This window comes from Cervus elaphus, chromosome 24 (assembly GCF_910594005.1).
Source record: "Cervus elaphus chromosome 24, mCerEla1.1, whole genome shotgun sequence".
Classification (NCBI taxonomy): Eukaryota; Metazoa; Chordata; class Mammalia; order Artiodactyla; family Cervidae; genus Cervus; species Cervus elaphus.
This window is the reverse complement of record NC_057838.1, coordinates 20,728,618-20,745,475: the sequence shown is the minus strand read 5'-3', so window position 1 is coordinate 20,745,475 and position 16,858 is coordinate 20,728,618. Positions and strand designations below refer to the sequence as shown.

At 37.5% G+C, this 16,858-nt stretch overlaps 1 protein-coding gene and 1 non-coding gene across 3 annotated transcripts in view; one reads left to right on the top strand and one right to left on the bottom strand.

The window, feature by feature from the left end:
• The window catches only part of LOC122682546 (programmed cell death 6 interacting protein), a 67,229-nt gene that overhangs the window by 26,273 nt on the left and 24,098 nt on the right, over positions 1 to 16,858 (bottom strand). Inside the window, exons 4-9 of one of the 2 annotated variants that reach the window (XM_043885380.1) lie at positions 15,320 to 15,447; positions 12,925 to 13,078; positions 11,628 to 11,728; positions 9,221 to 9,352; positions 1,465 to 1,687; positions 47 to 170 (exon numbers count right to left, since the gene is read on the bottom strand). In XM_043885380.1, the coding sequence (XP_043741315.1) occupies positions 47 to 170; positions 1,465 to 1,687; positions 9,221 to 9,352; positions 11,628 to 11,728; positions 12,925 to 13,078; positions 15,320 to 15,447 (862 nt within the window). The remainder of the gene's footprint in view (positions 1 to 46; positions 171 to 1,464; positions 1,688 to 9,220; positions 9,353 to 11,627; positions 11,729 to 12,924; positions 13,079 to 15,319; positions 15,448 to 16,858) is intronic. The other variant, XM_043885381.1, reaches the window with a different exon arrangement.
• On the top strand, positions 4,030 to 4,102 carry TRNAE-UUC. The gene has a single exon. It is a non-coding gene; the product is annotated as a tRNA-Glu (tRNA).

Here is a 16,858-nt window from a genome sequence, read left to right as displayed (position 1 = left end):
AACATCAGAAATTCAGATAAATTTATGAAAGTTAAGCCCTACTTACCCATTTGCCAAAGTGGTGGCTTCTCTCATCTGAGCAATTGATCTGTTGACTAAATCAGCTTTCCTCTGATTATAGGCAGCCAAAGACTGCTGCACTGACACAGGAACCATCTTCTCAAACAGATCTAAAATGAGGAATCAATTTCAATAAAATTTTAAGAGAAAAACTCAAACTGTAAAGTGACTATTCATATCTCCTTCCCAATATTCACATTAAAAGTCTTCAAACATTTAAAGAACAAAACTAAATCTATTGAAAAGACAATGATAAAGAGAATTTTTAGATCACTGTATTCACGGGCAATGATAATGAAGGCTTTTCCTCTGAACTTAATTTTCTTAAAGATGTGTTTATCATTAAGTTTAAGGGATCTTTGGTGAAGAAGATATACACAAGAGAAAATACTCATTCATTGATAAAACTGACCACAGTACCATGGTTTGCAGCTCTACCACTTCCTGGCTCTGCAACCTTGAGCAAACGACTTAACCACTCTGCATCAGTATACTCAGCGGTCAAATGAGGGTAATAACCATACCTGTCTCATGTAGCTGCTGTGAGAAGTAAATGAACTAATATTTTAAAGTGCTTAAAAGAATTTCTGGCACATGGTAAACACTTTGAGCTTGTTAAACAGAAATAAGTATGTAGTCCCATGGTATCCTCAGGGGACTGGTTCCAGGACCCTCAGTGGGTACCAAACTCCAAGGATGCTCAAGTCTCTTACATAAAATGGCATAGTGTTTGCATATAACTTACACATATTCTCTCATATACTTTAAAACATTTCTAACTTATTTATAATACTTAACACAATGTAACTGCTATGTGAACCGTTGCCAGAGTATTGCAAATTCAAGTTTTGCTCTTTTGGGCACTTTCTGGAAATTTTTTTCTGTCAATATTTTCAGTCAGCAGTTGCTTTGAATTCAGGGCTGCGGAACCACAGATACAGACGGCCAACTATAAAATAACCATCCAATAACTTAGAAATATTAGGTCCCCAGGGTCTCACCTACCATGTATTGCACAGACCTACAATAGTCAAGGATATTATGACATTTTTATCTGATACAACCATGACTCCAGAAGCTTGTATGTTTAAGGTCATACTTATATGTATTTATTTTTAATACCAGAATCTTAAATAACAAATGTTAACAAAAAGACAAGTGCTCATTTAAGTCTTTATAATTACTCAGTTTCAAGTTTTCTGACTCTGTTGTATACTTTATGCTTTACTACCATTTACTGTCCATCTTAAAATTTCACTGTTAACATGAATAAAATTCATTTTGAACATGAATAAAATTATATACAAAGCACACAACTGCAACTACGTGATTTTAGCTACAAAAAATAGATTAAACTGGAGAAAAAATAAATAACACTAAAGTGCCTCTGAATAGCTGCCATACCGGTGAATTTCTGGCTGATGGGTACATTGACTGGAGTAGATTTCACAAGTGTGGCTTTGCCAATAGGGTCTAGATCTTTAAGGTCTGGCACTCGATCATGATAGATGAAGTCATTGTCCTTCTTTGCTGCAGTAAGGGCACGGTTGATTCTGTCAGAAAATTCCTTCACGTTGACATATTCATCATAGCGAGATGCCACTGTTTTTATCAATTCTGCTGCATGCTAGCAAGAAAATGTTAAAAAAGAAAAAAAAAAAGTTTTCTTTTTTTCCAACAAATACCAAAGCTTTGGATTTTTAAAAAAATCTTTCAAGACTAGCATTACTAGCATTGTGATCAACAGAACAACCTAGAAATTCTCTTATCAAAAAATACCAAAATATCAAAAATGTAGAATACATAGCAGACACCCCTCTAAGACATGAGTGAATTACCAAAAGAGTAAAAGAAATCAAAACTATAAACTGAGGAAAGCTGTCTCTGGCTGTTGGGTATTTCTGTATCCAAAGGACTAGCAATTAAAATGCATTAAAAGCCCTCAGGGAGACTTTAGACAGGGGTCTTGAAACTACCTAAGACAATAAACTAGAAAGAAGAAACATCCCCCTTCACCACCCCAACCCCACTTGAAGACAGAAACCTCAAAGGGCTACATGTGGAATGAAAATGGTGGGTCAGAAAAAAACTCTGCAACACAGAAAAACAACAAGGAAGCATGTCATGTCAGCAACAATCAGAATTTCTCCTTTAAAAGTTGCCCTTGTGATACAAAAGATGAACATAAAAAATTTAGGCTCAAATTACTTAGGTACAGTAATGCCAAATAAAATAGATAAGTCAAAAAATATTGAGGATAAATTCAGTAAAAACATTTGACAATTTGCCAGAAAGATATAAACTTCACAAATGTTGTATTTGAAAACCTTTATCTACATAAACAATTATAATAAAAAACTGATAAATCTATCCATTTTATTATCATTAGAGTGGATGATTTTAACACTCTTTGTCTCAGCAATAAATGGACCAAGTAAACCAAAAATGTTTAAGATTACAGAAGTTCTGAACAACACAATTAATGAGTTTGATTTACCAGACTTGGAGAACCCTGGACTCCACAATTAGAGAATACAAAATAGTCTCAGGCTTATAAAGAACATCTGTAGTGATCACATGAAGACATAAAGCAAAAACACCAAAAGATAAAAACATCAAAATTACAAGATTATAAGAATGGCTTAATGTTAGAAAACCTATTTATATAATTCTCCAAATAATAAATTTAAGTTTAAAAAAATCAAATTATCTCATAGATGCTGCCAAAATCATTTGATAAAATATTCACTCTTGACATTTCTTAAATCTTAGTAAAATAAAAATAAATATCCAGTTCCTTAATATGTTAAAATCTTAACCCTCAATGCTGATATCATGCTTAGCAGAAAAATAAAATATTCCTACAGCTGAAATAAAACAAAGATCACCAGGATCATCATGAACATTGACCATGTAAAAATAACCAGACAAAAGAATGAAATTAGAGGTACAAAATTTAGCAAAGGAACAATTTATTATTTACAGATGATGTATTTATTTGCATACCAGAAAAATCTAAAAGAACCAACTATTTAGGAGGTAGCTTAGATACAAAATCAACATAGAAAATACAGATAAACCACCACCAATCTGAAAAGATACCCCCCCCCCCCAAAAAATCCAGTTACTAGCAACAGGAAAGAAAAAAAGAAATTTTGAAATATTTGTGCAAGATTAATATGAAATAGAAATCAGGATAACCAAAACAAACAAAAGCTACATCTTTAGTGTAAACTAGGAGATGGGAAAACACACAAATTTAAACCACTTTTTAAATTTGTACATCAAATTTGACTTGTAAATGTGATCAAACACTCTCCTAAATAGCAAAATTGGTATTAGGTGCAAAAGAAATGCTGAACAGAGCAGGAGAAACAAGGGAAGGCTAAGGGCCCACCCTGAGGGGAACATGCTTAGTTAAGCAAATCTGAAAACAATGAAATGCAATGAGGTGACAGCTGCCAGCTGATGATAAAGGAAAAGCCAAATGGCCTCCTGGAGCCACGCAAGGGTCAAAGGAAAAACCGGAATACTGAGGGGCCTCGTCCCAACAAGGCAGATAATGACAAGAGCAGGGATACTGGGTAAGCAGAAAAGTGGGGAGGAGGAAAAGGGATGAGCACTCAGAAAACGCCCACAAAATACAAACTGTTATAGCAGATAAACCACCTGGAAAAGCAAAAGCTGGGTGGAAGTCTGGGAAATATAGGCACAAAAGTGGAAATCTTCCTACACCAGGCTTTGAGAACCAGAGGGGAGGGGCCATACACAAGAAGACCTGGAAAGATACCCGGTGTTCCCCCACCCAGGAATCTCTTCGACTAAAATCAAGCTCATTCAAATACAAGTAACCGAAAAGGCATTCCATCTGCCTCAACACAAAGAAACCACAAGAAGAGGGTGAAAACGAGCAGTTTAACTTTTCAACAGATAACAAAAATTCACCAAAGGAAATGTTGCCACAGGGAATCACTGGTGGTCCAGTGGTTAGGACTCTGCACTTTCACTGCTGTGGCCCCAGGTTCAATCCCTGGTCAGGGAACTAAGATCACGAAAGCCATGCGGCACAGCCAAAAGAAAAAAGAAAAAGAAATGTTGCCACAAACGAAAGAACACAGTCTACTAAAAAAGGTAAAATAAGCTAAAAGATGTAAGGATGCAATCACAGTACCAAAAGGACACAAAATATGAATAGAGATGATATTCAGATAGCAAGATAACAGCAGGTAAAACTCAGGTAACAGTCGGTGAAATTCTGGTAGCAACAGAATGTGAAACGAGACCCGAAGAACTCAGTGAAGAAAAATGTTAATCATTTAAGAAACGACCGAAATATTTATGCAAGGAACATGAAAGGGATAATAGGTATCACAGAAACCACTGTAAGAAACATACAAAACAAGAAAAAGTAAGGACAATTCAACATGGCAGCTGGGGAGCAGAGGCCATTACAAACTGAAAATTCAAGAGACAAATCAACCAAATGCAATGTGAGGACGGTACATGAATCCTTATTTGAACAAACTATAAAAAAAAAGGCACATTTTAGAAAAAATTATAGCAAACTAAACTAGGTCTGGGTAATATTAGGTTACTAACTTATGAACTGGTATTAACTGTACTAGATAAGATGACACCATGGTTTTAATTTCTTTAAGTCTTATCTATTAGAGGCATATACTGAAGTAAATTAAGGATGAAATGATACGTGAGATAGCTGTAAATACATCAAAAAAATAAGAGGAAGGGGGAACAGATGAGACACAGAAAATATTGATAATCATTGAAACTGGGTAATAGATATTTGATGATTCTTATTTATATACATATATATATATACACACACATATATGTTTGAAGCTTTCCATAATACTTAAATAAAATTAATACAGATGCAAAAGCAGGATCAAGAAAATTCAGGAAATGAGAGATGATCAATACCAATTAGGTATTAAAACATTCTAAAGTGTCAATATTCAAATGGTATAGCTGGAACATGAACAGATAAAACAGGCCAATGTAGCAGAATAAAAAGCTCCAAAATAGACCCAAATACATATGAAGGATTTAGTAAGTGATAAAGTCAAAATCTCAATGCAATGGGGTAAAGAAAGTCATTGCAGTAAATGATCTGAAGACAACTGGGTAGCCATTTGAAAAAATTAAAATTGGATCCATCCTTCACATCAGCTATCAGGATAAACTCCAAGTGGATCAAAGATTGATCCACTGAATATAATATACAATGAATTACAGATGTACTTATACTCTGATATCAGCAATCGCATTTCTAGGAATTTAAGATATACCTGCTGCTATGGACTGAACTGTGTCCCCAGCCCCAAGCCCTCAAAATTTTGTATGTTGATGCTCTAACTTCCCAAGAGATGGTACTTGGACATGGAGCCTTTGGGAGATCACAGAGAAGTCACGAGGGTGGGGATTAGTGCCCTTGTAAGAAGAGACCCCAGAAAGCATGCCGTCGTCTCCCTACCATAAAAGTACACAGCGAGAAGTCAGGCTAGCAGCATGTAAGCCAACCATCCTGACACCCTCAGAATTCCAGCCTCCTGAACTATGAGAAAATAAATTTCTGTTGTTTAAACCACCCAATCTATGGTATTTTGTTATGGAAGCCTGAGCAAAGACAACTACTGAAATACAAAATGCCACATTCACATAATTAATCACTGCGGTGTGGTTTGCAATAACAAATCTCGGAAACACGCAAGTATCCAGCAATAACGTGTGGTTTATATAATGAAGTACAATGCAGCTCTAAAGAGAAATGAGAAAGGTCTCTTTGCTGCTGTATAAAATGGAGAGGGCTTCAATCTTTGCTGCTGTATAAAATGGAGAGGGCTTCAATATGCTATATGAGAAAAATAAGATGCACAACACTGCACATAGCATGTATGTGCTCAGTCATGTCTGACTCAGCCTGCCAGGCTCCTCTGTCCATGGGATTTCCCAGGCAAGAATGCTGGAGTGGGTTGGCATTTCCTACTCCAAGGGATCTTCCCGACCCAGAGATCAAACCCGCGATTCTTGTGTCTCCTGCACTGGCAGGTGGGTTCTTTACCAGTGTGCCACCCAAGGCATACGAGCTCTCATAAAGAACAGGAAAGTTAAGAATGTGCATCAAGTGTGCGTGCACGTGTGTACATGTCTGCTTATATTTTCAAACAGAATTAAAAAAAAAAAAAAACAACAAACACTGAAAGGATTAAACAAGAAATAAATGAAAATTACTTATGAGGCAGTGGGGGAAAAGGATATGGGGAATAAAACAGAAGAGAAAAGGTAGAGATCGGCTAAGTGTACACCTGTTTTCCCCAAATCTTATATTGAAAATTTTCAAGTTCATAGAAAAATTAAAAGAACAGAACAATTGAGAAAAAATACCTCCTCTGGTAAGTTTAACAACTGTTACCAATTTTGTCATATTTGCTCTCTTTTCCACATATACACAGACCTTTTCTTTTTACATAACTATTTGAAACTGAAGTTCAGACATCACAACCCTTCATCCCTAAATATCTCAGCACGTATCTAATGAGGACACTCTCCTTAATACCTACAAACTAGTATCTAACAAAGAAAAAGGCAATACTTTCATAAAATCAGTTTTATCACCCTATTAGACTCCTCATTAATGAATTAAATAATTATCTGGTATGTATCCATTTTATCTGAGTCATAATTTTATATCTATATAGAGGCATCCCTTAGTATCTGTGGGGGATCGGTTCCAGGACTCCTCACAGGCACTAAAATCTGAAAGCTCCAGTCCTATAGCTGGCCCTCCGTACCTACAGATTCTGTGTCTGCAGATTAAACACAGTACACGACCGGCAGTTGGCTGAATCCACAAATTCAGAAGCTGCCAGTATGGAGAGCCAAGTACTTATTCATTGAAATACACCTGCATATAAGTTGACTTGGACAGTTCAAATCTGTGTTCTTCAAGGGTCAACTGTATCTTTAAGTCTTTTTTAAAATTGAGCCTTGGTAGCTTTAGAGACTTGCTGGGACGATCAAGTAGACCCACCTCCTGGAGCCTAATAACTACATTGTCCAAGAAATGCACTTCATGAGCTGTGTGAGCCCAGGTACAATTTTCTTGGCCCCAGAAGTGAATCACCCACAGCAATTTTCCCTTTGCTATCTTACCAATTACTGTGATATTCCTGAGTCCTGTGATTTTGTTTTTTACTTCTGGCTTGCTCATGACTAATAAGCTTTCCTCCATTACTGTTAACAATGATTGCAAAACTGACTGAATGGTGCAACCATCAGGAACATGGGGCATTCTGAGCAAAAGACTGCATAGAATATGACTTACCATTCATCTTTTTTGTCTGTTTTGTTCTGTTTGCCTATGTCTGAGCTCAAATCAAGTAAAAAAATATATCTCATGCCTAATGGAAAGAGGAACAGCCCCTGGAGACATGAATCAGCACGTATTTATGTTGTTAACTTCCGACCTATGACTAAAGCTGTGTAATTGAAGCTATACACTCTTCAGGTGTATAGCTGAAAAAAGTGTCTAAAAGTGAAAGAAGTCCTTATCTCCTGTGTGAATCTGAAATAGCTTCCTTTTTCCAAAGAGGTTTTAAAAATTAGATTAACATTTCAAAAGGAGATCTTACATAACTGGTTTATAGAGAATACTCCTTTGAATATAAAAGTTCCAGAATTCCCCCAAAATAAAGAAGCTACACTTCTGTAAAACAAAGACCAATTTACCATCTAGTCAATACCCACTGAAGTGGCTGACCAACAGTGGACCCTGAGAGGAATTCAGGATGAAAAACAAGATGAGACACTCCTCACACTCTGGAAAAACAGGCCCCTCAGACAGATGTCTATCTCAGGAAGAATTTTAATGAATCCAGATTCCTGTATCTTCCCATACACAGAAAAGCATTAAAATCATTAACCTGGGATATCTGTTCTTTGTGACTAGCAGTCATCTTTTACTGAAAGGTATGCCTGACTGGCAGTACTGTCTCATCAAAATCAAATATAAGCTGGTTTCTCCCCTACCTCTTCAGAAAGGGTTCCTCGGAGCTACTGAAAGGCCACCCCCCAGGCCACAGTCCTCAGTAAAGTCCCTGAATCAAACTTACACTCCAACTCTTATGCTATGTGCTTTTCTTTCAGTCAATGCTCCTGAGACTTTAAATACGCTACCCTGAAAAAAACTTTACCCCAGAAACCCCTTTCTCAGAAGCATATGTTTTCATCTGCTTTCATATGATGCTAAGTTACTACAATCAAAGTGAATCCCTGGACAAATAAATGTTTGATAATCTGAGTGTGCCTTTCTCTGATTTTGTCAGTGTGGAGTATAACACAAGCATGTATTTTATTTTTCAATAAAACTTGGGTTTCTCTTCTCATGAAAAGACTAATTACACTGAACTTCCTAAGTAACAGTTGCATTGTATCTTCTAATACTAGTCCATACTTAAATTTCCTTAACAGTCCTCTTCCTACCATCTGCTGACCAACTCTCAAAATACAAACAATTCATATAACAGCGCTCACCCCTGCTGCAAAGCTGCCCCAGATGTCATAGCAAGTTACTCGTATGCCTAGGGCAAATACAACAGCATAGAAGGTAGTCTGCTGATTACAAGATCTATTTACATAGATTACCATTGTACTTCTCAAACTATGGAATTTATGACCCAATATCAACCAAGGCTATGCCACAAGTTAAGCACTCCACATCCTTTCTGGAGCATGAAAATTAATTTAGAGTATTTTATACTAAAATAAACATGAGTAAATAAAAGAGAACTGAATGCAAAGTTAACGTGAAATTTTTAGATACAATAGGAAACTTCAAAAAGCACACAGTAGGTATGCTGTCCTGTGCTCAGTCGCTCTGTCACATCAGACTCTGTGACGCAATGTACTGCAGCCCACCAGCCTCCTCTGTCCACGGGATTTCCCAGGCAAGAGCACTGGAGTGGGTTGCCATTTCCTTCATAGTCTAAAAAATAAAAACAATCACCCATCTTCACGGACAGGTGAAATGAATGGGAAAGCTTTTTATGAGCAAACTTTGGAATCTCACTAAAAAAAAAGAAGAAAAAGGAAATCCAAGTATTCAAGAAGTGACTTAAATATTTATTTCTCAGGAACTCACCTGTAGCCGTGCAATCTCTTCTCCAAATTTCTTCTGCTGTTTTGCCAGGATAGACTGGTGGTACTCAGCATAGGCCTGCATGATACAGTGCTTTGCAGCCAAGACAGGGAACACCTCCTGGAAATAAAAATACTGACCAGGGAGAGTCCAACCACACAAACCACCAGACAACATGGGATGCAGGAAGAAAAAGGAAAAGGAGACAGAAATTAGAATCACCCCATTAATAGTTTAGAGATAGGTTAGTCATTAGGTGTAAACAGAGAAGACCACATGATTTTGCGTGGACTGGATTCAATGAATTCAGGGGTTTTTTCTTCCAATCAGAATTAACAATTGGGTTTTTTAACTGTTAAATGTAGCCAATTTAAGTTTTTACAATTGTCTTTAAGCCATGAAGTCAACATTTTGTTTACCAAGAAAAAAGGAAAGCATGCATTAGAAAGAGAAGTAGAACGGACATTCACAGAGGAACATCAAGCACGGGCTTTAGCAGCTTTCTTGTGAGCCCTTACCCAGCTCTCAGTTAACTAGGACACCATTACTCACATATACTAATGAAACTGCTCTATAGCTGACTGTTTCATCATGTTTAAAAAACAAAAGACAGTGAAGTAAGTTCCCACTTAAATTCACAATCTAAGAGACTTTTAATAACAATGATTTTAAGCCATATAAAAATTACTCAGCATCACATAAAGACTAACATTTCAATACCATACACTCAAAAACACACAGCAGACAGACAAATGCACTGAGCTAATAACTAATATGATAAAGTGTTACTTTGCCCTAATTTGTTTTGAAAAAAAATTCCAGCCAAAACTGATTTTAGAAGATCCAAAAACATGAACCAAAAAAGCAGTAGAGGGTCTTCCAAAATATCAAATCCTATCCTATAAGCTCAATGTTTTTAGGAAGTACATGCCATATAATATCCAAGGAATATACTAGACAATCACTGTCTAGACAAAAAAAATAATAATGAGAGAAATGAAAACTGAATCACTACCTTGTGTGCTTTCCTGTCTCCCAGGGAATAATTTCCTAGCTTCCTGGGTCACTACTTGCAGATATTCCAGTTTTATAACTAGAATATGAAAATACCTGATGAGCTTTATTAGTCAAAAGGCAAAAGTAAAAGACATCTAAAATCTCAAAGTGCACTCATGCCAGTTCTCAAGGTTAAGTCTGGAGCAACTGAGTACTTAAACAGGAGACTTTTCAAGGAATACCAGGAGCGGTGCAGAGGTAGTTTCCAAGTCTTTGTAGGTGACACTGTCTTCTCGCCAGGACAGGACTGAACTAACGGCCCCACAGGATTTAACAGTACACTGTGCAGCTGATCACGAGGTCTTTCAGATGAAAAAAAGGTGAGAGGAGATCCCAAGTCTCTTAACAGCAACACTATTTATTACTACCCAAGAGTCCTAGGCAAATTCTTCTACTGATCTCTTGGTGAACTTTTAATCTCCAGCAAACTTCGAATTCCTTGGTGCTCATATTCTGCTCATTCTCAACACTCATGTGTTGATGTATTTTCATGCTTTTTTATTTTGCCACAAAATTATCTGCAATTTCATAATTTATAAAGATTCCTAAACTTATAAATCATTTTCCCTTAAAAAAAGCACGTAACAAATACCATTTGCTAGCATACAGACAAAATGAATTCCTTGAACATTTCTGAAAGAGAGCAGTTGACTCGTACGACATTTCAATCTGTAAGCTTCTGTTTTTAAGCATACTGAATTTACTTCTCAGTCTAATCATCTGCTTTATCACTTACAAATGCTCGTCACTGACTAGTCTCTTCAAACGCTGCTTCAGAAAGGTTAACATTAAAACAGGTAATACTTCCTGTGACCAGTGGTTTTAGACGGCTGTTTTCCTCAGCTGTACAACAGCAGCCCCAGTTTCTATCCCTGTTGGCAAAACTCAATTCTAATCAAAGAACGGGGTGAATTTGTTAAGTTTCCTTTTCCTTTTATCTTTATGTCTGTTTTTGTGCTTTAAGATTCATCTTTAAGAAAACAGGACAATAATTAAAAGGGTGAATAATCAACATGCTCAAGTATCATGCTGTACCAAATGACCAATGATTCAAAACAATGCCCTGGTCTGATAAAATTACTGGAGACAGATATTCACAATTTTCCAGAAAGAGTTTTAGCTTGGAAAAATAAATTTAGTAAAGAACAGAAGCAAAGGCATTTGCTAAATAAGAAAGAGAAAGTGTCATGCATCTTAAATTAAAAACTATTTCTACAAACATACTCTTCAAATGCCTCCCCTTAAATTTCAAATTTCTTTAGAAATCATAATTTTCAACTTGCTTAAGACACAAAAATGTCCAAATAGTTCCACATGCAAAACAACCAAGTATTTACAAAAAACAATAACTGACCTTGGGGAGAGTATCTTTGTATTGACACTGTTTAAAAGCATCACCAAAATAATCTGCAGCCTGATTAGCCAATTTAGCTATGATGGCATCTTTCATTTTATCTGGAATAAAATATTAAATTTTATTTAATATTAAATCATTTTAATGAAAATAAATATAAAATAATCTGATATGTCATGGTAACTCAGTGAAGACATGAAGATCACAAGTTTATACATCTGTCTTACAAAATCTTTGTTGACGAAACTGATTCTCCTGCGTACAACTTAACTGTTCCATGGGCAGATCCAGAGAGTTAGAATAAACTAGCAGTTGTCAGAAGCCAGAGTGGAGAGTGACTGATAGTAGCTGTGGCATCTCTTTTGGGGGTGACAATGTTCTAAAATAAGATAGTTAGGGATGGTTGCCAAACCCTGAATATACTAAAAACCAATGAACTGTAGATGCTAAAAGGGTAAATGTTATTGTATATGAATTCTATCTCAGTATAAGCTGTTATTTTCAAAGAAAAACTTTTCCAGTTCGTTCAGCTTCCACCTGCTGGACTGCTCTCATGTTCAGTTCCTCTATACTCGTACATTCAGTCCTTGTTCTTATCTCTCATTCTAACTTACATGCCTTAGAACAAGTGTCCTTATTCCCTCATTCACAGGGCCAGGGACTCTGCTGGGATGGCACCTCCTTGTTAGTTATAAGTCTAGTTTAAACAAGACCTCCTCAAGGAAATTCTTCTTGACTGAAGAATGTAAAAACATCATGACTCCCCCTATATCCTTATCCCACAGCCAGACCACCAGTCATCATCACATCTTATTTTGCATATAGCAATTATCTCTCTCTAAAATTACCTTGGCTACTTAATTTCTTGTTTATCATCTCCCCCACAATAAACTGCAAGCTTCCTAAAAACAGAAATCTCCTCTGTCTGCTGACTCCATCTAGAGCCTATCACAGGGACCGACATACAGCTGTACCCAGTAATTACAATATTTCATGAATGAATGAACTTTTGATGTTACCAACCTACATAACTACTACTCCAGGGTTCAGTGTTTTAAGATGATAACACACATCTTATGACTTTTCAAGTCATAAAAGACTTCAAAAACAGCCTACATTCTGAACTGTGTGTTTGTAGCACCTGAAGGTCAGAAAAGGAAAGTTGAAATTTTTCCATGAACCACAGGTCAAAGATGCAAAGATGAAAGTTCTACACTGAACATATTATAATCACCTTATTTTAAAAGCCTGTCACTTCTTTTCCCATGCAACAAAATGGAGAACAAAGTGGAATTACCTCTTGTGGCTTTTAAAAAAAACACTTCTTGGGCCTGGGCCAGCATGATAAGGCTGAGGGTCCCAACAGTGTCTGGAGATATGTCCACAGTGGGCTCTCTATTCAAGGCGGATAAAACGGTCTCTTTAATGTGTAAAAAGGCACCACTAGCAAACTAGAGGGAGGAAAAGGAGAATTTCATTAAAATCTGTAAGAACTCAGCAAGACAATTTTTTACCATTACACACAAAACCACTTTAAATGTTAACTCAGTTCAAGTTACCGTACTTAAGTTTTTATATTATGAAAAACAGACCCAAGACGTCTCACCTACCAACGGTAAGAATATTTTTCTAAAAACACTACAGAATAAGATTTAACATGCATTCGACATTCAACAGCAACAAAGTAAACTGATGTGACAAATTGATTCAACTTTTGCAAATACTTTCTCAAAATCCAACATGTGAACAGAGGCAGGGATATTATTAAAATGTTTTCAGTCCTAAAGTGTTCTTGCTTCGGCCCCAAATTCATCTCTCAAATAATTAAAGAGTACTGATACCTAGTCCTCTGGGGAACAGCAGGATGATCCATGGCCAAGGATTTTTTATTTGGCTTTCAGAGCTCCCTGGTAAAACGTTTCCCATAAGATTCTTCTTCTCAATTATATTTTGCTTAGCTTCCCAGGTGGCACAGTGGTAAAGAATCCACCTGCCAATGCAGGAGGCACAAGACACCTGGGTCCCACCCCTGGGTCAGAAGATCCCCTGGAGAAGGAAATGGCTACGCACTCCAGTGTTCTTGCCTGGGAATCCCACAGAGAGAGGAGCCTGGTGGGCTGCAGGCCACGGGGTCACAGAGTCAGACACAACCAAGCACTGCACTGAGGCTAACACTAAAATAACTTGGCTTTTATGAAACAACCAACCCCGGGAAAAAGACAGATCTGGGATCAAAAGGAGCTCTGGGTTATGTAGTTAAGCTACAGAGAGCTAACTCAGGGTTAAACTGTACTGGAGTGAACATCACATTTGCTGCAGCCAGAACGCACCATAAAACTAGATGAATGTCTCCAAGGAGTGATCAGCTGACACGCTCAGTAGACTAACAGAATCACACACTACAAACGCAAGGGATCTGGTCTCCCATTCACAAAAAAAGGACTGGACAGCTACAGAGATTAAAGCACTTACCCAAGGGCACAGAGTGTCTTGGCAGCACGTGGCTTGGAAAGAGACTGAGAATCTCTTCCCCTCACACTAGGAACCTTGCTGTGATTAAGAGTGGAATGTGTCCTCAATAACTCAGGATGCCCTCTAAGATCTCACATGCCAACAACTGGAGTTTACAATGCATAGGAAACTAAATAAAATTTTAATTCATTTTCACATTTTAAAAAACTTGCCACTTATAGCCTCACAAAGCAAAGGTCTACGCATCAGGACTGCCACCTGTGCCCATCCAAAACTGGGAGCGTGCGGTGTGCTTCGAGTCATTTTCCTCTCCCTTTCTCAGAGCAGCGTTCCTCAACTCCCCTCATCTTAAACAATGGGAAAGACCGAGCTCCACCTCTGAAACAAGCAAATTTCAGAACCATGAGAGACAGTGCGAGGACCATTTGGGATTCCCTAAAACTTAGAAGACCTGAAACCCCAGGGGACCACTGTATTAACACTTCTGCCCTCTAGTCCCCTTGTCTGGAAAACGAGAATACATTATGCAGCATGCATCACCAAGTTTTCAAGAGAACATGAACGTACCCTGTAAATGATAAAGCAATATAAAACATGAAAACATAATTATAGATTACCACTTAACAACTATCACTTATTTTTCCTTAAGTTGAAGCAAAAAAAGCTGAGTCAACAATACACTATCACCAAATAATATGCCATATTAGTAACCAACTGAATGTAAGACCTACATTTAGTTAAGAACATTACCTATCTGACCACATTTAACTATGACCTCTTCACAAGTCTCAGAGCTAAAATTTTCTTGCCAAAGGTCTTAATTTTTGTGACACTGGTGAAATTTTAACTGTATCTCGCTAAGAAAAATTATGAAAAAATAATGTACAAATATTTTAAATGAGGTCATGCATTTAAAAGGGACTCGCCAAAGATTTTATCTCAATCATTTTTTTCTCCCAACGTTTATTGAGCCTTTATCATGTGCCAGGCACTGTGCTAGGTGCTGGGTGTACAATGGTGAGGAAAAACAAGAGCTGGGTTTACAAGTATGTTCTTTTATCTCAGGACTTCAAAAAGACATATCAATTCATTAAAAAGTACATTCCTTTTCAAGGAAGCATCTGTGTGTAAAGAAACATTTATAAACCCTACACGCAAATCATTTTCAATTCAATCCAACTCAGTGTGGACAGTTAGGTAGTGACTACCGTTCTGCGTACCTGATAATGTTTAGCAGCGATTTTCAATCCTTCATCATTATCCAGGTTCTGTTCTGCTGCAATCTGGCTAGCTAAGGCTGCACAATTGAACAACACACAGCTCTTTTCATATCCTAAGCTTGCAAGAGCTGTAAAAGATTGAGAAGGAAAAATTCATCAGATTATTTTTCTAAAGAAAATGAATGTTTCAAAGAGAAATACTATGACCTCTATCCCACTGGCTCTCACAAAAACAAGTTTCCAGACCTGTTTTCTCACCCATGATCTGCTCCCATATTTCTAGCTGCGCTGCCAGGCATCTATTTCCACAACAATATTCTCATCACCTGACACTTAAGGATCAGTAAATTCATCTTTCCTTCCCTTTACATCCACACTATTAGATTCAAAATGAAAAATCATTCTCAAGTCACTTCAAATTCAATTCAAATAAATTCTTCCCACTTTTCCATCAGCTCTCTCAAAATGATACCTTCCCATGACATTCAAACCAGTTTCTCACTTGCTACAAACCTATGACAATTTGAAGTACCTCCCACCTGGCCTTCTGTGTCTCACGTCCTTATGTTAATAATGTATCTCTCAGAGGACTAGAAGACTATCTGGTTAAAATACAACTCTGACTAAAAATCTACACCTCTCACATCAATTGTGATAGCTACTATCAAACAAAATAGAGGACTTCCCTAGCGGTACAGTGGAGAAGAATCCGCCTGCCAATGCAGAGAATACACAGGTTCAATCCCTGGTCCGGAAAGATTCCACATGCCATGCGGGGAGCAACGAAGCCCATGAGTCACCACCACTGAGCCTGAGGGCTGCGGCGCCTGAAGCCCACGCACCTGGAGCCTGTGCCCCACAAGAGAAGCCCCCGCGACGAGAAGCCCACTCACTGCAATGCAGAGTAGCCCCCACTCGCCCCAACTACTGAAAGCCCTCTGGCTGCAACAAAGACCCAGCACAACCAAAATTAAGTAAAGAGAAACAAAACTGAATGTAACAGTTGTCGGCAGGCATGTGGAGAGACTAGGGCCATTGTGTACTGTTGGTGGAGATGTAAAGTGTTGCAGCCATGTGGAAAACACTATGAAGATCCCTCCAAAAATTAGAAATAAAATTACTGCATAATCCAACAATTCCACTTCTGAGTATAAACCCAGAAGAAATGAAAGCAGGAGGGTTTAGTCTCAGGGATATCTGTACATCCATGTTCATATCAGAATGATTCACAGTAGCCAAAAGGTAGAAGCAACTCACCCATTCACTGATTCATTAACGGAAACAAAACATGGTATAAACTTACAATGGAGTGTTATTCAGCTTAAAAAGTAGAGAAATCCGATCACATACCATATGATGGATGAACCTTGAGGACATTACACTAAGCAAAACATGCTAGTCATAAAAAGACAAACACTATGATCCCACCCATGTGAGGTGTCTAAAGCAGTCAAACTTCCAGAAACAGAGGTAGAATGGTGGTCACCAAGTACTGGGAAAAGGGTGAAAAGGGAAATTGTTATTTAAAGGGCATAAAGT